General features: G+C 42.8%; 1 protein-coding gene across 4 annotated transcripts in view; it reads right to left on the bottom strand.

Annotated features, from left to right (window-relative positions):
- Positions 1–341: 341 nt before the first annotated feature.
- LOC147703098 (E3 ubiquitin-protein ligase RNF14-like) overlaps positions 342–22,622 on the bottom strand; it is a 133,720-nt gene continuing 111,439 nt past the window's right edge. For 3 of the 4 annotated variants that reach the window (XM_086928879.1, XM_086928877.1, XM_086928878.1), the window contains one exon: positions 1,885–2,704. In XM_086928879.1, coding sequence (XP_086785005.1) covers positions 2,696–2,704 — 9 coding nt within the window. In that variant the 3' untranslated portion in view covers positions 1,885–2,695. Of the gene's footprint in view, positions 2,705–22,622 lie in introns of all 4 variants that reach the window. The other variant, XM_086928876.1, reaches the window with a different exon arrangement.

Raw genomic sequence — 22,622 nt, 5'->3', positions numbered from 1 at the left:
TGCACTTTTTTTGTTTCTTAGGGCCATGTAGATGGAATCCGGATGTTGTACTCCTACTGGTGGCCACGCTGAACCAATAGAAAGAGTAGGCGTTGAACGGTATTGTAAATAAGCAGCTAACAGAGTTTCACAGCATCAGTGTACTAGAAGCCAGGAGTGGTCATTACAGTCTAAATACACTTATTTCCACAAGGGAGGGAAGTAATTAATACACAGGCTCAAATTAGTCACACGCTAGTAACCACCAGTATTCTTCGCAGCAGTGCTAACTGCCCCACATACTAACAGAGTCACAAATGTACTGAGCATCATCAGTAAGTTAATTCATATTCACAGACAACTTTTTTACAGTAGTAAATAATTTTACTCCCATATAAACAATATAATTTACAGATCATGGTAATAATAATAAATACAATTTGATAACATACAATTACATTCATTATATAAATATTGATTCTAGCAATATTTTACACTTTATTTCGGATTGCTCTCTTTAATAAATGCACAGTCCTGGAAGTTGAGTTAAGAATACATGTGGTAGATATCATTAGAAAATGTAACTAATAAATATAAAAAGATGTGGGGTTGTAACTCTAGCAAAATGAATCAATGCAGTTAGAATGTCGTCAGGCAATCAGAATGTTCCCCTCTTAATTGTATTCCCTTGCAATGTTCCCTTAATTCCCAATACAAGTGTAAACCTTGTCTGAAGCAATCTATCTTCAGAGTTTTGCCAGCAGATGGCTTGGGTGAGCTCTTGTGGTTGACTGACCGAAATCCATCATCATACAATTGAAATATTTTATATGTAACACTGTAGCTTTAGAACTGAGCGATGATACAACAAGCAAGAGACATATGAATAAAATATTTTCGAGGAGTTGTATGTACTTAATTTGACAACATGGGTACATGTACACATCTTTTCTAACATCACTAAGGTAGGTTTACAGCATGGTCAGAATTCTTATATAAAGTATTTCATTTGAGTCTCCCCCAAGACTCAGGATAGTCTTGAGGCAACAACGGTTAGAGCGGGGCCTCGACAACCTGAGCACAGTCCAGGTGAGGTGAGATCCAGTCCCCTGTCCAGCTGGATGTCTTCTGCATTCACTGACATGGAGGATTAGCACTTTGCAGGTTGTATTTATTTCAACCTTTATATAATTAATTTCATGGTTACCTTTTTTGTAGATTCACATTTTTCGATGCGGTAGCATTATATATAGAGAGCAGAGGCCCTGACGAAAGCCGAGGGACTATTAGCCCGACTGGCTGAAACATGTTGCCCCTTTTTTCCAACAGTTATTTGTTTCCACTGTTGTTTGCACTGTTCTGGTTTTAATCAGGGGATGTGCCCATATTTCAATTAAACTTGTACTTATTTTTGGACACATTACTCTATTTTAATTCACCGCACTGATATATATTTTGTTGCACTGCTTTTCACTATCACTTCAGCCATCAAAGATTAGCTGTTCAATGGTGGTCCAAAAGTGCTTGTGGGCGTGATCCAGTCCATAAGTTATTGAATGGTAATGGGTCTCGATGATCAAGGGACTTACCATATCTTAAACTGGATGACCATATGATAAGACTGATCACAATGTCCATTTGATGGCAATCCACAGCTGGTGGTCTGGATCGTGTCAAGCTGCACTGCAGTCTTCTGTTTCCATGCACGAGTTTCTTTCACTTCAGGCTTTCCCAGGTGACTTGGGCACTAAATTACTAGTGTGAAGTTAAGGATAGCTCGCCACACTATTGGCCTTTAGACCCCCGGTTCTCTTTGTTGTTCATATGTTATATTTGGGGATGTGAACCAGGGCAGGTATTTAAAATCTCCCCACGACCCTCCCTCCCTCTGTTTGTTGTAGTATGTCTAATTGTTGCCTGAAGGTACAGACAACTTTCATTTAATGGCTAGTATTCTACTAAAAGCAGACTGCACAATATTGAATAATGACAAACCTGCAATCAGATCATACCCTATCATCCACAGAGCTTTAAAATGAACACATCAGTGCAAGTAGGTGAATAGAGTGTTCGCTGGAGCTCCTAAGCCACTTGCAAGAGCAACTAATCTCTTGAAATCTGATACTCTTACTTATTACAAGCCCCGAACAGGTCAGTACTTTCATCATAAGAGATCTAAAAAACGGATTTACATTTGAAGGACAGAAAAAGCATTAAATGTTTTCAATTAATTGCTACCTTATTTCTTAAATGATACTACAAACAATTAATTCCATATCTCAGGAAATGGGCTGGTGGAGTACAAGGATGAATTTTACAGTATGGATACTTTTGTAGTTTTTTCTCTATCATCAATCTCTTTATACACTACTAATCAGTAATATGTAACAGATTGCTTTTTGTGAATCTCTTGTCAGTGATCTAATCTTTTTTCAAAAGAAGTCACGTTAAAAATCTGAGTTACACATTTGGGTCAAAAGTGCATAAGGTCCATGTGCAAATTTCTCGACTCCTTAGAAGCTCTTTTTTCATTCACCCCAAAAGCGAACAGAGTGAGAACCCTACTTGAAATATTGTAATTAGAAGGGCTATATGAGGAATGGATGAAGCTGGTGTGCCAACTCCTACTTCTCTGCGGGACGTGTTTGCCTCTTAACCCTCTGGCTTGGTTTTTTCCCCCTCTATCTGTAGGGCTTCATTGTTTTTTCACATTCAATCATGGCCTCTAAAAAGATATGAGATAAAAAGGTACTAATTAGTAAAAGAATTCATAGTTCCATAGTCTATTTTATTTTTGAGGAATAAGGTGAGGAATCCATCAACATGCTTTAGGCGGATAAAATGCATTACTGACAAAGAAAGACAAGCCTTCCAAAATTACACCTGCCTAAGAAATCCTTAAGTGTCATACCTAGCCCACCCCTAAACAAATCAACACAATATAACACTGCTTAGTGATGTCTCCAAGCGCCATACCAACACGCCAACACAGAGTATCCGCCTCCCCCCCTTCCGCTCCGAAGCCACTGAGATCATCTGCGGTGTACCCCAAGGCTCATCCCTCAGCCCAACGTTGCACAACGCCTACATGGCACCACTCGCCCACGACGGCACAACCTCAACATCATCTCCTACGCAGACGGCACCCAGCTGATCCTCTCCCTCACTAAGGACCCCCACACCGCCAAAACCAACTTCCACGAAGGAATGAAGGCCTCACCGACTGGATGAGGAAGAGGCAACTGAAGCTGAACTCAGACAAGATGGAGGTACTCATCCTTGGATCCACCCCCTCGGCCTGGGACGACTCCTGGTGGCTGACTGCACTAGGAACACCCCCAACACCCACCGACCACACACGCAACCAGGGGTCATTCTCGACTCTACCCTCTCCATGACGAAGCATGTCAACGCTGTCTCCTCCTCCTCCTTCAACACCCTCCGCCTGCTTCGCAGAATCTTCAAGTGGATTCCCACCGAAACGAGAAGGACGGTCACCCAGGCCCTCGTCAGCAGTAGACTGGACTACGGAAATGCCCTCTACGCGGGAGCCTCGGCCAAACTCCTGAAACGGCTCCAACGCATCCAGAACGCCTCTGCACGCCTGATACTCAACATGCGTCGCCGCAGACACATCACACCCCACATGAGAGACCTGCACTGGCTCCCTGTCAACAAGAGGATAACCTTCAAACTCTTCACCCACGCACACAAGGCACTCTACAACACCGGACCAGCGTACCTCAACAGTTGACTCAGCCTCTACACCCCCACCTGCCAGCTCCGCTCCACCGTCCCCCGCATCCGAAGAGTGTCCGCCGGTGGCAGATCATTCTCCCACCTCACCCCAAAAGACATGGAAAACCCTGCCCATCTGCCTAGGGCAGACCGAAGACCTTCTGACCTTCAGAAGACCACTCAAGACCTGGCTCTTCGAACAGTAGCAGCCTCCCACCCCCCAGCGCCTTGAGACTGTCAGGGGTATGTAGTGCGCTTTACAAATGCTATGATTGATTGACACCTCTGTTCATTCTGTGGACCTCCCGGTCTCTTACCAAGACTGCTGCCACTTTACTTTCTATGCATTCACATTTTCCCATACCTGAATCTACCTTTCCACTGGCAAGCTTGCCTGCGCACTGGGTCAGGGTTGACTACTGACTTAACAATCTTTTACTCATGTGGATCAATTGTCTACTGCTAAGCCTGCCTGCTAATTATTGCAGTTTAAAACATCTTTGATTGATTTAACTCTCTTCACATATGCACCCATACATCTTTTTCAAAGCACACGTGTGGTGCATTATTTCACGAGTAGGAGGATGCAGCAGCTATAAGATTGTGGATTAACTTTCTATTGCTCCCACTCACAGAAGTTAACATTCTATTGCCTGCAGTACTTCTTGAAGTGCCCAAGATTAGGCAGAGAGGATTCGGAATAATCCTCAGAACAAATGCCTTACAGACCCTAGGCAACCAAAAATCAAATGTCCTCCAATGATACAAGCATGAATAGTCAATATACCATCAACTCTATACTCATTGTTCAATCATAAATCTTTCTTGAGATTCCTGGTAGATAAAATTGCATCTTTCAATCATGCAAAACTAAATCAACCAACAAATTAGATAAGTGTCACTCAGTAGAACTGGAGATCATAAAACCTAAATGAAGGAAATGCAAAATAGTCTTGAAGAAATTCACTCTTGAAGTTATTTGAAAAAGAAATCAGACATGCAATAAAAATATGTATGCCACTTTCTCACCCAACAAAGTCTTTTTACACCCGGAAAATCAAGAGACAGGCAACACCAGAAAGAACATATTTAAGATCCTTTAATATATTGCAATTACTGCTCCCTGCCTAACTATGTATTTTCACTGGTGATAAACCTGCAACATTATTTGTACAGGAAATAGAGCTTTCACCAGGCCATTTACTTCTTTTAAACCCCATTTTATTGCATTTTCAGCTTTACATTAACATAAAGGTGATACACGAATAAGTATCATGCAGGGGACATTTACTTTTTTTTGTTCAGAAAAAGCAAACAACAGAGGATGCATGGCCAGTGCTGTACAGATCTGGACGCCTTAGTGGGGTGCTCCTGTGCCTACCACCAAAAGTGCCCCATAATACACATTACATTGTAATCTAATCCCACTTAGGTAACATATGGTAACATGCAATAGCAGTCATTCAAACCTCAAATGGCATGGACAGAGATCATGGGCTTCTCCTAGAGGTGAGGAACAGCATGAGCAGGCAAAATACAGGACAACGAAGCGGAGTGGCCATCTTATGTCCACAGACACCGTGAGAGTCCTACAGAGCAGCACTCTCACATGAGGAAGAGGACTGCCATAATTGCAGCACAGGCCAGGTGAAGTTTGGGCAGTGTGCTGGCCCAGTGAACACCACAGGAAGAAACATTCTGCTAATGGACTCAGGCCAAGGAATGATAAAGGTATACGTCGTAAATGATAAGCTGTACAAAATGATGTATCAATTACATTTATCAGCACCCAGACCGGCATAACACTCACCACAAAAATCCACCTACCTAAGGTACATTGATATTGAGGAAAGGTTTTCAGGCCATCAGCATAAAACTAAACTTACAATCGCTTATGTAAGACGTAAAGATTGCAGTATTCTTAAAACTGGGAGAATGGCAGGAAAACTGAACGGACTACACAACAGACTAGAATGGGAAAAATTGTGGCTATAAAAAAAAGTAAATGTTGTGCCTTACAGGTCTAGGATAAGTGTTTCTCTCCTGCTAAAGAAGAGAGGAGCATTTGCAGGGAGGTGGGGGATGGGCAGAGGGCTAGTAAGGGGGTTATAGGATTCAGGAAAGGGTAGCGTTAAGGGGCAGTAAGGGGACTGTAGGGTTCAGAAATGAGTAGCGTTAAGGGGTAGTTAGTGCCTTTTAGGGTTCAGGGATGGGTAGCATTAAAAGGATAGTAGGGGGTTTTTAGGGCTTAGGGAAGGATAGCACTAAGAAGTACTAAGGGATTTTTAGGGATTTAGGGAAAGGTGCCAGTACCAGAATTGAGGGGATTTTAGGTTCAGGAAAGGGTAGAATTAAGGGATAGTAATGTTGACAAGAATCCTGTGCACAAGTTAAGCGAGGTGTATACATGTATCGTGCTTAATCAAAATGAACACAATAAGTAGTAAATGAAACAAAGTGGACACGATAGAAAGTCTTTTTGTTCTTCAAAGGATTGTATTTGACCTTTCTTTGTTGAAAGGTAACTTCAAAAGCAAATGACCAGCCGACACGTGTTTCGTCAAGCGGGCAAGGAGCCCGTGACTCTTCAGGGCTGTAAGCACAAATGGGGTAACGGTCCGTAAAGCCGGTGATATTTCCAACCCAGCTGTTAAAGTTTTTTTAAATGTGCAATTTTAAGAGAAAATATATTTTAAGGACTAACGATTTTTATGATGAATTCTACCCAACGGATAAATTAATAATACTGCACTTGAAAGCATTTTTCTAAACATTTAAAAGTGTGTTTATTAACGTGTATAAATATTTTAAGGACACGATTTTTTATGATGAATTCTACCCAACGGAGAAATTAATAATATTGCACTTGAAAGCATTTTTCTAAACATTTAAAAGTGTGTTTATTAACGTGTATAAGTTATGCCACATTTTTCGTGAAGTGCCATTTTTTTTTTTAAATCAATGGCCCCCGCGTGTCATATCGCCTACGGTTTCTGCAGTCTCTGTTAAGCACAAGGTACGGTGATGTAATTGGTTCGTTTCATTCAAGTACAATGTACTGTGAATTAAACTTTCTTCGTGTGCTGTATGTAAGAATTTGAAGGTTTTCCGCTGTAGCATCCTGATTACGAGCCTGGTAGAAAAGCACTGGTGTATGGGCGTTTGTTTGACTAATGTATCGATTCGATTCCAAAACTTTATTCGATTAAAAAAAGAATCATAAAAGCACATAAAAAAGATTTATAACAATTGCAGTCCTTAAAATTATATTCTGGTACAGTTATCAAGGAGAAGGAAAGACAGGTTTAAAAGAAGGCGTTGAGGGAAATCAATGCTTATCCATGTAACAGTAAACAACAAATGTATGTTAAAAAACCATGCTTTTCCTTGCGGCCATTGATTTCAGAATGTAGGTGGCCGTAAAAAAACATATATCTGGCTCTTCTAAAGAGAACAACAGGCTCATAGCAGATTTTATAGTTGTTACTGCATTTTTTTTTAAACAGTGGTTTAAGATAAGTAATGCGGTAATACAGGTATAAATCACAGATAAATAAAAAGTGCGTAGTGCTCTGTTTCGTGACCCCATCGCAGGAGCATGGGGCAGAAGGATATTTTTTTATACAGGGGCACGCCACCAAATGGTGTACGATTCCCAGTCTTAACCTAGTGAGAACAAACCGATGGGATGGTCTAGTGACTACCATTAAATATTTTTGATATCCAGTAGTGACCACATTAGAGTTATAGTACTGGGGGATTGTTAACTGAATGTTAGCATCTCTACGTACTTGAGCTTTCTTCCCCAGATAAATATGCTTGATCTCTTTCTTAGGAATATTGATTATGCTTTCTGGGTTAGCCATAATATTCACGCTAAACATATCCCTAAAGTTTGTTGTCACATAGTTAATCCATGGGATCAATGAGCTTTTATCCATGCGAAGGCAGTCACTGATGATACTTCTAGTAAAACCAGTTTCTTCCTTCAACCATATCGTTCCATACCATCAGGGTCTTAGCCCAATTAAATCCGTCAGATAATCCAACCCCACTTCGTGGTGTACTATCTCAGTAGAGGCTGACATAGGTAAGCAAAGTAGTTTTAAAAAAAAACTATTTTCTTCAACTTGCAAATCCCCATGGTGGCAATACCCCCAGACACCAGATCCATAAAGTGCGATTGAGACTAATGTATCATAATGGCATGCATCTCCGAAGACCAAGAGAGTAGAAGGTGGGTTAGTTCTAATGTAAATTATAATGATATTTAATGTTCTGATTTCTTGGAAATGTGTTATTACTAGTCATACCACTGTAAGTTTGCAGTTTTTGCTCATGACATTTGTTAGAAATGTGTGTACAAACCCTTGGTTTTGGGGGTGAGCCAGAGTCTTTTCTTTTTTCTCTAGCCATTTTGTGGGTTTCTCTTGTGATACGGACTATTATAACTTAGAGGCTCTGCGGATTCTCTGATGATCTTAACTTAGCATTCTTCGATTTCTAATACTCATTGCCTTCATGGAATTTAACGATTATCCTTGATTATTGAGTGTATGTAATAACTTGTTTAACTTTCCTTCAATCTCGAACTTAGTTGTTGCGTGCACCCAGTTAAATAATTTGTAGTCTGCTATTAATGTTGGGCTGAATGCTGAAGAGGGTGGTGACTCTTATCCCAAGATCAATGGGGTGAATATCGGAGTTGAATATTGGCGCTCGGCTCCCACTCAATTATACATGTTAGTGCCATTTTCAGAATTAATGTAAAATTCATAAGGAAGTCAATCAGTAGACACCAATAAAAAGTCAGGTAAAACAAGTTTTTAGAGCACCACCAGTAATACATAAATGCAATACGACAAGTTAGCGCAAGTTGCATAGTTCATGAAAATACAAATTCTACATCACTACAGAATGACACAGGTGCCATTTAGTCTTACCAGTTTAAAAGGACGAGTCCCACTAAAGAAATATATATTTTAAGGGTGCTACAGTGCTTTCTTGGAGGTGGTCCTCCAAAAAGTTGTATAAGTTGAAAAAAAGAAATGCAGGGATTTGTGGGGCAACGAAGGAGTGGTGGGAGCAGGTGGGGGAAAGCAACGGGCAGATCAACCTGCCACTGGGTGATGGAGCAAGGTTTCGTGCGTAAAGAGAATTGCTTGTATTCAGCCCTCTCGAAATAACATATAATGTACTAATAAATATGTTTCGTCTTACTAATAATTGCACTACACAACATTTTTAGTATCTAGGGGAAGCTTGCCTATGTGCTTTTACTAACAGTAACCTGAATGTATTAAAATGGCCGCCGAAAACGCGGGAACTCTTCTTTGCACGTGTCTGCCACACTCACGAGGTGTGACGTCTTTCCCTTTGGTGGGAAATCTTTGCAGCTGCGCACTAGAAGTAAGATGGCTGCTTCATGTTTTACATATCAAAGCACCTGCTGCTGCTTTAACTAAACCGTGTTCGTTCTGCTTAACTATTAATGCTATAGTTAAAATAAAGTAATGGGAATAGAGTAGAGATAAATGGTGTACAGTGCATTCATTTATTTCTTTGATCTAAATTGTTTCTCTTTGACTTTGCTGCTAGCTCGTATTTGGGCCTGAATAATGGATTGTAACGCCATATTGAAACCCACATTGCGCATGTGCCAGAATTTCGAGAGTCCTCAAGAAGTGGCATTGAATCCATGCCAGTGACAGTCTTGCCTGCGATGCGCCTGGGAATCTAACCCAGTGAACTCTCCAGAGGAAGAGAAAAACATAAAATGTTATAATTTGTATATTTTTTGCTACAGTAATGCTGGGTGGAATAAAATCATGGGAAAGTAGAATATGGGTGGGAACGAGATCATTATCTGAAAGAGACACGTTAGTGATAGATTCCTTACCTTAGAATATCCCCAGGCGTCAGACTGGATCCGGAAATGTTTGCGTAGCAGTACCCTTGCGCGTCGGTAGGCGTCGTCTGCTGCTCCGCGTCCGTTGTATAACTATAATTGTATAACTACGGTAGGCTTAGCTAGTTAGATTATCCGACTTGTCCGAATAGCTGACCTGACGCATGCTATAGGAGATTGAGAGCAGATGTGATGGCAGAGCACTCTGTCAGAAGAATCTGGAATTGGTAAGGGAGAAGAATCGATAACCCAATCGGGGTCCGACTGTTAGCCGCAGAGAGGGGTGTGATGCTGGCATTGGACTTAGCTGAGGGTATCTGTCCTGACCTGCATCTGTCTTGTCCTGATCTGCATTGGTCCGCACCTGTCTTGTCCTGATCTACATCTTGTCTGTCCTGTTGGCACCTGAATAATCGGGAGTCCTGTTTTATCCCAGCCCGTGGCCAAGGTTGGTCTTCACCCCATTCTAGGTAAATATAAATATAAATCAGTGTGGGTATGTCATTGTATTGTTTCCCTTTCTCACCCTTTCCAGTTCTCAATGTCTAGTAGAAATATCAATATTTCTATAGTTCCTCACTTTGATTATTATATTCTTGCTTGAAAACTCTCTTATTAAGCTTTTATGGACTAGTGCAAATAAGAATTTACGTAAAATTTTAAAACGTTCTCGAGACTGAGGTTATTTTATGAAGATAAATGTTATTTTTCTACCTATTATTCTAACACTCTTGATCCCTTAGGACTTAAATACAGGTGACAAGGATTGGTAAGTCAAATGTGTATAGGTACAAGTCCTAAAGTAAAATAAAATCCTGATTGGCAAATGTTAAAGATTACCGGTACAAAGTGTGTATGTTATGGGCCCACGTGAGTATGGTAATTGAGCTGGTAACTCCGCACGCCATCAGTATTTCTTTGGTAGCAGAGTAGTGGTTAGCGATTAGTTAGGATAGGTAGTTAGTTGTGTATTGATTATTGATTTTGTATTGATTTCATGTATTAACCAAAACCCGTAAGTGTTGTCAGGAAGCCCCGGGGATATGGAATAGTGGGTGGTAAATGAAAGTCACACTGCAGTGAGGTCACTTGCTTAGATGAATAAGTGCCTAAAGTTAGGTAGAACTTGAAGCACTAATTAGGGATTTCTGTATAAATGTATGAATAAATGATAGCAAAGGAGTTCCCTGGTGAAACTTTGGCCTTATATCACCTAGAAAAGGTAAGCCTGAAGGAGTAACAGGTTCTTTGATGCTTGAGTGAAGAGTAAGCAAAAGAGATTTACTCGTAGTGAGTGAAGGGTAAGCGTGAAGGGATTTACTCGCAGTAAAAGAAAATTGTCTTTCCTTTTGAATTTAGTCAATCAAGCACAGTGGCAAATGTTTTTTACGTTGTTAATTAATGAATTTAGCATTTACAAGTGAAAAGAAATAAGTTTTCGTATTACCTTGCAAAGGAGGGAGTCAGTCGCGGTCCTGCGCTGACGTCACAGAGAGCCGCGCTGGTATTGGTTGAGACAGCGGGTGTGTAGCTGAGGTAATAATTGTAAAGGAGGGGTGAGTGCAGGAGCGTGAGAACTCGTCTCACGGGAACATCCGCGCAACTATTGGTTGAATTTATTTGAATTCTAATCGTTGATTCGTTATTGAAAATAAGAAACTCGCTGATATTGGAAAGGCATTTTAGTAAACAATTGAGCATAGCTGCATATTAAATTTATCGGCACAAGTTATATATGGCATTTAGATCCAGCATTTATAGGAAATCGACCTCATAGAAAATATCTAGGTTTTGCTAAAGAACAACAGATTAGAGGAAGACCTTATATCGTACGGAGAAAAGAGAAAAAAATTGTTTTTCAAAAAAATAAAGAATTATTTTAAAAAGGATAAAGTCATTAAAACCAGAGAAGGGTTTATCATTCCACCACCAAATACACCCGCATCATACATGATGGTAGAAAGGAGCTACCACACATGTGTGTGGTTAGAAAACTGGATGGAGTACACTAAGGAAGACGATATTTTGGCATTTCCAGAAAATGGTAGCTTTAATGGCAGGATTTTGTACAATTTAAGAACATGCATGAATGAATTAGATCCCAGACCTAGATGAACACAGTATGAAGCATTAGAGGAATGGGAAACAGAAGCTTTTAAGAGAGACAGACCCAGAAGTGACAGAAATTGGAGTAAATTCTATCCCGGATTCCCAAGACAGACAAGAGATAAACAAATGAAGAAATTGAGACAGTCTATGTTAGTAGAGGGATTATATCCTGTATTGACCCTCGAAGAACCATCAGAAAGCAAAAGCGCAGAAAAGACGAAAAATGTAATGACTAGTGGTGACTCAGAAGATGATTATTTAGAGGATTTGTTAATGAAAAATCTGCCACCCTACCATGAAGAGACAGTTAGAGTTAACCCTAGTGCCCCGTTCTTGAAACCACCCTTGATTCCGCAAGTTTTACATGAAACCTCATTAGAAAAAGTATTACAGGAAAGGGAAAGAGAAGCAATAAATAAACAGAGAAGTGAATTAATTCAGAAAATCAACCAGTTGAATACTAGTCCTGAAGCCCTAACGATACCGGCCCTGCAAGCCCTCCGTGGCGGCCCGCGGACCTTGCAGACCTCGTACCCGTGTTTAAAAAAACAAAACATTTAAAGAGTGTCTGCAAACACTGTGCGTGACTCTGAGAGACTCTGCTGCTCTGTGGGGGCCCGGCATTCCAGAGATAGTCAGAGTGGAGCAGCAGGGGCCTAAGAGGTGAAATACAAAAGCCTCATTAACATACAAATGGTCTTTTAAAGGGTGGGAGACAGAGGGAGGAATACAGAGGGTGACAGACAGAGGGAGGGAGAGAGACAGAGGGAGGGAGAGAGACAGAGGGAGGGAGAGAGACAGAGGGAGGGAGACAGACAGAGGGAAACAGAGGGAGGACGGAGACAGAGGGAGGGAGAGGGTGACAGAGGGAGTGAGACATACCAATGAAGACAGAGGGAGGGAGACAGAGGGAAAGGGAGGGAGACAGACAGAGAGAGGGAGGGTGACAGAGGGAGGAGGGTGGCAGAGGGAGGAGGGCAACAGAGGGAGGAGGGCAACAGAGGGAGGAGGGAGACAGAGGGAGGGAGACTGAGTGAGGGAGACTGGGAGAGGGAAGGAGAGAGAGGAAGACAGGGAGGGAGAGGGAAGGAGAGAGGGAGACAGAGAGAGAGGGAGACAGAGAGAGAGAGCGGGAGACAGAGAGAGAGAGGGAGTGAGACAGAGGGAGACAGGGAGAGAGGGAGTGAGACAGTGAGAGTGAGTGAGACAGAGGGAGACAGGGAGAGAGGGAAGGAGATAGAGGGAGAGATAGAGAGAGGAAGGGAGACAGGGAGAGAGAGATAGAAAGAGAAAGAGAGAGAGAGATGTGTGTATATCAGGTCTGGTGGCTCAGTGAACGAAGGCGTCCGCTGCAGGGACCTATGTTCAACCTCATAGTCAAAGGTTTTTTTGTTGCTCTAACCCCGCCCCCTCCCACACTGACCCCGCCCCCACCTTCAGACACAAACCACACTGTAAATTTGGCCCCCGAGAGAAGGTTTGTTAGTACCCATGCCTTATATGGAAACAAACAACCCTGTCCCAAAACTCCTGTTCTGACTACACCTGTAGTACAACCTAGAAAGGAACCTTTAATAATTGATGGCAAGGCAAGTGAGTGCGAGTCAGTAATTTCCCTGATGGATTTACCTATAAGGGAATCTGTGGGTCGGTCGATCAGGAAAAGCACTTCTGGAAACTCTAGAGAAGTACAGATGGAAACATCTACAGGAACGAGAAGTGCCACGGTAGTAACCCCAGAAGAAATAGAGAGATGGTCTCGAGAAGTAGAAAAGCCAAAGTCACAGCCAAAAGTATTAGACATTTTAAAATTAATAGTTGAATTAGAAGAAATGATTGCTGGAAATGTGAGATTGGAAAGGTTAAATACATTAAGTGATGAAGAGTTGCTATTTATATGCAGAAGCATCATTCGAAATACAAAAACATTTCAAGAGAAATTAATGAATTTGGCCTCTGACATGGGAATTGACATAGGTAAATCTAAAGTATTGCAGAAGCCTTACCGAGCAGAATTTTCTGACAAGGATTTAGAAAAGATGAATGTGTCAGGACAAAAATTGCAAATAAAAGAATTGTTGTCGTTGGCACAAAAATGGGGTGATTTAGACAGATGGAAAGCTAGATGGACAGAGAAAAAGGAGTAAGCTCAGATGAATCGCACTACATCTGAATATTTACTGAAAGAACCAGAAAAGGTAGAAAGATTGTGTCCCATGAGAGAAGTGCCAGGAGCAGGTTATGTACATGTCCCATGGCCAGACAGGATATTTTGTCATTTACAAACGATTTCCCAAAACTTCAAGAGAAACCTGTTGAATGGTACAGGCAAGTCGAAAAGTTTGTTAAGGTCTTGAAAGTAAAAAGATTTAGATGGTTTATTTGACATTGTTGTTCCTGCAGATTTGTGGAAAGAATGTAAAAATACAGTAGATTGGCCCAATGATGAGTACCCTAGAGACCCAAAGACAGGAGCCCGGTCAGATGATGTCATGAAAAAGTACCATCAAGTAATAACTTATTTGAAAGGCAAGGTACCTCCAAAAGAGACAGATTGGACACAAATAGATAGAACAACCCAAAATAAAGATGAGATAAGAGAAGTCTTGGCCACATAAAGACAGCATAGACCGGGGGCTTCCTGTACAGGACCCTTACAATGAATTTCACCAGTACATCTCTAAGGGAACAGCTATCCCTATGCTGTGCTCACTTAGGCAGGAACCTACTGGACAGGGAGGCAGCCAGGCAAAGAGGAAAGATCAGGGTACTACTGATCACTGGAGTCCAGAGAGGATAGCAAAGAGACAATGAGTGATGTTAAAGGCGAGGCAATACATGCGGACAGGGGACCCAATGGGGTGGTGGGGAGGTTCACAACAGAGGACAGAACAGAAATTTAAGGGGAAGACAGACAGAATGTGAACAGGGGCACAACTATACCCAAACTTGGGCATGGGGTACTAAAACTTTGAACTGTGACAGCAGTACCATTTTCAGACCCAACAGTGGAAATGAATTACCGGGGCTCCTTTCATTTTTGTGGTATACTGTATAATAAGTTAAGGGGTGTCTTGAAGTAGTTTTAACAGAATTGATGGCAAATCCTGTATTTCAATAAATATTGCACTAGCAATTCGTCTGGAAAATGGCCGCCAAGATGGAAGCACAAAGAGGAAACTCCCGGGTAGGGGATCACTAATCTGAGAATATCCCTGACTTACCCCGATATCTACCCGTGTGCCACCCAGTGCTTAGGAGTGAGTCCGTCCGGCTCACTGAGGTTATTGGTGGGAGCCCGGATAGAGGATTGGGCCGGTCCTGCCTGTTGCCAGTCCCGCCTTACTCGCCTGCCATCTTCCTGACTTCCGCGATTGCCGCCCAGAGAGGGTGTTGCAATGCCTCTGAGGGATCATTATATTTCTGGGGCTGATCTTGCAGTGGTGGCGCGCTGCAAGAGAGGTGAAGCACTTCACTTCTCGGTCTACCATCCATTCCTTCGCCATTCGAATCAATAATAAAGTCCACTTTTGCCTGACCTCAAGATGGCCGCTGTGCCACACATTAATTAGCTTCCTCACAACCTGCCAGCGAAAATTAATTTGAAAAGGGCAATGGCCCAGGCTCTTGCGGATCATATTTGTTTCTGGGGCTGGGCGTGCAGTGGAGGCCTTCTGCGGGTGAGGTGAGGCACTTCACTCCTCTGTCTACCGACCTTCCCATCACTATCTGACTCTCTTTTAAAGATCATTTTTACCTGACCTCAAGATGGCGGCCGTGCCATTCAACAATTTAGCTTCCTCACAGCCTGCAAGCTGTAAATAGTTTGAGCAGGGCAATGGTCCTGGCTCTTGCTGATTGAGCTCTTTTGCCCACCCCCTAAGCAGTAATGGGGAGAGTGAACTTCCTTACAGCCTACCAGCGGCTAATTCAATGATAAGGGCTATGGTCCTGGCTCTTGCGGGTTGAGTATTGATGCCCCCTAAGCAGTACTGGGGAGAGAGAGACATCTCACCTTATTTATCTGATGTTTTTTATCCCTTACTCATACATGATAATGGCTTTGTTTTGATGCAGAAGGGCTCATGATATACCTTCTTAACTTCTGACTCGCAATCGATGGGCATAGCTACGAATTTCTCAATTGAAGCCCACATGCATTTCAACCATGCCAACAGTATTGATCAATGTATAATGTCACACCTTCACAGTCCCCTGTTCACCCTTCTAATCACAAAATCAATCAAAGGACTGTCCCTGGATAAATACACCAAGAATCCTAATTCCAGCATGAGGGGGGGTATCATAACTTTATCCAAAACTCCCTCTAGGACCTACTGGTCGCTATGCTGTGGTGTATCCTAGTTCAAATATAATCAAATCAACTACCTTAAAGACCCACCCATTAATGGAAAAAAGTGTGGGAAGGAGAGAAAGCACCTCACGGTTGTAACACCAAGGGGGATGCTGACTGGTACTCGCCAGCAAGCCAGATTATCATCATAGGTTGCTTTCTTTCCAGAAAAGAAATGTGTGTGCTCTTATAAAGTAAACCTGAACCCAATGAAATCAAACAAAAATAGAAGAAACCTAAATGTGAATGTACTTCCTGCGCATGCTATAAAAATGCATAACTTATGGACCCCGTGAGAATACACACAGATAATCCTCACCATTAAAAATTGGTAAAGCTTACTTGCTTATGATAACGTTAATTCAGTGCTGTAAGCTCTTCCAAATTAAAAATTGCTCTTATAGAGCCATAGTCAATCATTATTAGCCAACATGTTTCATTGCTGTAACAAATTTCAAGCAACTTCTTCAGGGCTAGTGGGGTTCCAATTTAGAATTTCATGGGAGGTTCACATCAAACCTATGATGGTAGTAAAAGACAAAACAGGAGAAAGCTCCATCTGTAAAACACACTTCAACCCAGTGATACAATAAGTCTTCACTCAAGATATTAAAAATGCCCATACCATTTGGTTGCATCCAGACTGCATACCTGCAACCTTAAAAAGCGAAAGCCACGTGTCAGCTGATCGCGTACCCGCTTAGTGACTGCCAAAGGGTCCTGTCACCTGTAGAAGTTAAAGAGACAGTGCAACCTCAGAGTTCGATGTTAACCCACATATCCCCCATGGGAGCCCTGCACTCTCTCTCCACATCACGCAATTTTGAATAGTGGTTAATCAATGGAATTGATACATTTTGCGTCATCGCGATGCATTTTACCATGTCACAAAAGCTGCCGGTTTCACACTGTCGTAACCTAGACGCTCTATTTTAAACACATTGCCAACCAGCATTCTAACCCATTTATTATTTATGCGGTAAATCGATTAGCCTGGCACACATGTCTTTTACCAAAAGCAAATAGCTCTAAAATGGTGCCACAATGCCCGCCAGTTAGTCTCACTCCCCGCTCCCGCTTACCGCTACCGAATTTCTGCGGCGTCCGAGATCATCCCGCCGCAGGTACACCAGGCGCGGATAGAAGTAGATACTCCTACACGCCCCCGATCACCTGGAGAACGTGATTCACGCGGGTCGCGTCCTACTCTGGAGCCTTCTTGGAATGGGCAAAGGATTACAGTTCTCAATTCATTAGACCCCTGATATTTTATTAACCGGGTTGAAAAACAGAGTTAAAAAACGAAGTTAAAAAACGGGGACATTTCCACACCTTCAGGATCTTCATTATAACATTCTGCAATTCAAAAACAATCCCAATATATCAAGCTATTTTATTCCTTACTCAAGCATAGTGTTTTAATGACTCAAAGGGTTTTACCCAGGTTCCCAAATGTCGATATACTAACAGAGAACCACCAGTCATTATCAGGAACTTTTTCTTTTTTATAAAAGGGGAAAAGACACATAGACATGTTAATGTAACCCCTGGTATATCTATTTCCACAGGGCAGCCTATTTTCAGCACACATGAACGTGCTGTGCAGTACTCAACACCACTGTAATGCATGGCCCCAGATGGATCGTTCAGAAAACGTAATTCAAAAAAGGCATCTAAGTGCCCGAATACCTTCACGAGGCAGAGGGCAGCCCAGCTTGTTCTTCGAAAGAAGCACAGTTATGATCAAATGCATGTGGAGTATAGGCCAACAGAATTAAACCAAAAGCAAAAATGATAATTCTAACGTCTGGTGACCTTGTTCTATTCGATTAAATCGTTCAATCCCACTTTATCTGTATTTTCAGAAAATATCCATTTGGCCTCCTTTCTCGCCAAAATTGATTCAATGTTATGGGTGTTGCCCAAGACACTTTCAAGCACAGTCCACCTCAGATCCCTGGGGTCATACTGTTTTTCTTGAAAGTGCTGAACCAACCGGGTGGTTCGTTTTTTTGCTTTTAGGGTACTCAGATGTTCTTGTATCCGGATTTTGACTTTTCTTGAAGTTAAACCAATGTAATGCAAGCCACAGTTGCACGTCAATCTGTAAATAACATTATTGGTGTTGCAATTACTGAAGTTGTTTAAAAACCATTCACTCCCTCCCTCCAAAATCACACTTTTGGTAGCTTTCCTCAAGCCACACACTGTACATCCCCCACATGGGTAATGGCCAGAGGGAAGTTTAGAGCCGGAAGGTGTACTCAGTGTACGTGTATGCACCAATTTGTCTTTAAGACTGGGAGCCCTCTTGATTCGTGGCGGTGGCATTTTGTTGGTTGCGGTGTCTAGAATAGACCAATGCTTTCTCACTGTTTGCCTCCATGACACCTTCCAATCAGGGTTCAGAAAAGGTTGTAGCACAGAAACTGCCATACTCAACATCTCCATAGATCCTTAGACTAAGGAGATACATGCCTACTTATCCTACTTGACATATCAGCGGCTTTTGATCCTGTAAATCACCCAGCCTTACTGGAGTCACTGAAGATCTGCACTGGTATCAATGGCACAGTTTTAAAAAGGTTTACATCTTACTTACAACACCGATCGCAACAAATCAAAATCAACTCTTGCCTCTCAAAACACACACCTGTTACACTTGGTGTCCCCCAGGGCTCAATACTCCCCCCTTCCCTTTTCAATCTCTTCATGGAACCTCTCACTATCATCCTGAAGCAAGCAGGGATCAAGTATCACTTATATGCCAACGACACTCAACTCTATTACAAAATCAAATCACCCAGTGACATCCTACATCTCAACGCCATACTGAGCAAGATTCAATCTTGGTTGAACTCCAACCACCTAAAATAAAACCCCAACAAAACAGAAGTAATACTGTTTTCCCCCAAACGTAACCACCTACCAATTCAAGACTGTCTCAGTAACCTGAGGCACTAAATAGTTCTCTCACTCTATCCAACTCGGTAAAATCCTTAGGCTTCACCCTGGACAAAAACTTGTCAATGAAGGATTGCATCATAAATTCAGCCAAAGGTGCGCTTTAAACACTTAAACACCTCAAAAACATTAAACCCTTCATTTCCTCTGATGATTTCAATATGGTAGTACAATCTCTGGTCCTCTCCAGACTGGACTATGGGAATGCCATCCTCACAGGGACCCCGAAAACTCACCTTGCCCCCCCTTAAATCAGTTCTAAACATGGCAGCCTGGATTATAACAGGTTTTAAGCGGTTTGAACACCTCACACCTGCCCGCAAGATCCTCAACTGACTTCCCATCGAAGGAAGATGTACTTATAAGACTGCCTGTATCACCCACAAAGCCCTTCACTCACATAACCCAGTCTATTTAGACAACAAACTCTCAAAAGCAGGAAGAACAAGAACTCTGAGAAGCTCCAACACACTTCTTGTTCCTCCCAAACTAAAAAGGAAATCAACCCAGGCTCGCTCTTTTTTGGAAATGCAACGAGCATATGAAACTCTCTCCCTAGAGATCTATGATGCAATCCCTCCTTTTAGTGCTTCAAAAGAGACCTGAAACTCCATCTCCTCCACAAATACTTGAACTTGAACACATGAGCAAATTGAACTCTGTTTAAATATTCTCTCTTTCTAAAAGCAGGCCCTCTGTGGCTGTCGGTTGTTTGTTTGCTTCTACTGTCTATTATGTCTTTCTCTCCCTCTCTGACCACATATGGTTACCACCCTCTTTGCCTAACTATTTTCCTTGTATATTTTTTGTATGTACCAAATCTAATATGTCTTGCATCATATGCTCAGCGACTTGATTATTGTCTTGTCTTGCTCACGATTATGTAATGCGCTCTAATACCTTCGGGTCTAGCTATCGCTATATAAAACCTATAAATAAATAAATAGATAGCAAAGCTTGCACCCAAAGAATTGGCCTCCAAGGAACAAAGCAACAGCAGTACCCACAATGAAATAAACTAAGCCACACACTATAACCCTGCATAATATCGCCTTACAGTTTGCCGTACCTAAGTAAGGTAGTCTCCCTGTGCAAAAACCACTAGGACATCAAACGCACAAAAGGTGATGGAAGAAATGCTTTAAATTTGTCTAACCACTGGCAATTGCTCGGAGTAGCACTCAAATCCATTTTTCCTTTGCCCACCATGTCACCTTAATTTGGACCAAGCCATATGCATATTAGTCTTGACCCTGCTCCTTTTTGAAACGGAACACAAGCAATCCAATACCAGTTTTGCCCTGATTGGAGCTCATCAGTCTCATGTAGCTTGGCTCCAGTGGCACAGTGATCCCAAACACAAAACTTGATGGGAGGAATGCTTGCAATTTGTCTAACTGCTGGCAATCGCTCAGGTAGCACTCCAATGCATCGTTTTTTTGCCCACCATGCCACCTCAGTTTGGACCCAACCATATGCAAATTGTTCATGACCCTGCTCCAATAGGCACAGTCCAGCCAAAACTGCAATGCCAAGTCTTTCCTGAATCGTAACATAAGCAACCAAAGACCGTTTTTACCCTGATTGGGGCTAATCAGTCAACAGTAGCTTGGTTTCAGAGCGCAGTGAGCAAGGGACCCATGTCTGGGGATACCATTGCTACTTAGGGTGGTACATCAAACATTCAAAAGGTGATGGTAGGAATCTCGCAATTTACATACAGTGGCCAATAGATTACAACCGGCAGACAGATTACACAAATCCATCCAGAAAGTCGGTTCTATTGTGTTTGTAACCTTGTTCTCTGTTTTATTGTACTTTGCTGCTGTTGCTAACTTCTGTTTAGGTTGTTATTGTGGTCTTGTTTTGTGCCGCTCCTGCTGTTTTTCTCCCGCTCCTTTTCTCCTGCTTCTCGCCTCCTGCCAGCCCCTCGCACCTCCCAGGACTACTTAAGGAGGAGGCAAAGCCTGTCCACACACTGGAGTATGCTGAAACCGCGCCCCGAATCAGGAACCCTGGCTCTATTACCACCCGAAGCTACACCGCCGCAGAGCTCCAAGACCTGGATCCAGGACTGTGCAACAACTGCTATTGCACCTCTCCCTGATAGGACCTTTTTCCTGCTGGCACTGCCTCTTCGCTTAAACACCAAAGCACCAACATTCACAATGATCGTCACCATGCCTACCATTACCTTCTTCACTGCCACCTACTCAATGCACGATCTCTCTGCAAGCATGCCACCGAGATTTGGGACACCATCACCTCCTTCACCCCCACCGTCATCTTCACCGAGACCTGGCTCCACACTGCATCCGCGACGGACATCGCCTCAGCTACGTCTGACGGTTACAAGATTGCACACCGAGACCGCATCAACAAGCACGGAGGTGGAATATTCATTATCAACAAAGAAACCATTCACTGCACCACCACCACAGATGATGTCACCTCGATCACGGAACACCTAAAGTTCCAACTTCGAACCGACAGCAAAACCACCATCAGAGACTGCCCCGCCTACAGACCTCCAGGACCTCGCCCGAGCTTCTGCAATGCCATGGACTTCAAAAACTACATCTTCCTTGGCGATCTCAAATTTTCACCTCGACAACCCCAACAAAACCAACCCCACCAACTTCCTTGAAAGCATGAGCATCATTGGCCTCACCCTATTTGTCACCAAGCCCACACACATCCCAGGACACACACTCGACCCCATCTTCACAGTCAGTGACAGAGTCAAGTACAGCCATGTCACCGAACTCACCTGGACAGACCACACAATCATCCACTTCACCAACTTTGGCTCACCGGGCACCGTGTCCAAGCCACCCAGCACGTCACACTTCAGCTGGAACAAGATCTCAGAGAGCCAGTTGACCAACGCCCTCAACACCAAAACCAACCTAGAACAGACTTTCAAGAACTTCACCGCCTGGATCACAGACTGCGTCGACAGAGCCACCCCTAGCAAACTGACCAAGCTAAAGAGGTCCCCAAGCAAGCCAGTTGGTATACGATGGAACTAAGAGTAAGAGTCACAAAACGCAACAGCAAATGTCTCAAAAAGTAACTGGCCCACCAACATAGAGCCCATGGTCCACACCACATTTAAGACAGCCCTCAGCTAATACCACCGGCTCCTGAAAATGACAAAAAGAAGCGCCCTGGCTGACCAAATCGAAGCAAGCTCCAACCACAGTAATGAACTCTTCAACACTGTCAGAGAGTTCTCCAGTCCCCTAGCCACCGAAACCATCATCACCTCTTCCCAGGAACTCTGCGACACCCTCGCAGACTTCTTCCATGACAGGATCTCAACCATCTATGGAAGCTTCGTACCCCAAGCCACCAACATTCTCTGCCAGTCCGCCCTCACGAATGAGGAACACTACCACATGCTCGCCACCTGGGACCAGCTCACCATGCAAGACACCACAGCCATCATAAACTCTGTCCACTCTGCCCCCACCACATCTTCAACCTCGGGAGTAAGACAATCAGCAGCGAGCTCACCGCCATCTTCAACACATCCATCACCACAGCCACTTTCCCTGAAGAATGGAA

Source organism: Lissotriton vulgaris, chromosome 7 (assembly GCF_964263255.1).
Source record: "Lissotriton vulgaris chromosome 7, aLisVul1.2, whole genome shotgun sequence".
Classification (NCBI taxonomy): Eukaryota; Metazoa; Chordata; class Amphibia; order Caudata; family Salamandridae; genus Lissotriton; species Lissotriton vulgaris.
This window is presented reverse-complemented; position numbering and strand designations above follow the sequence as displayed.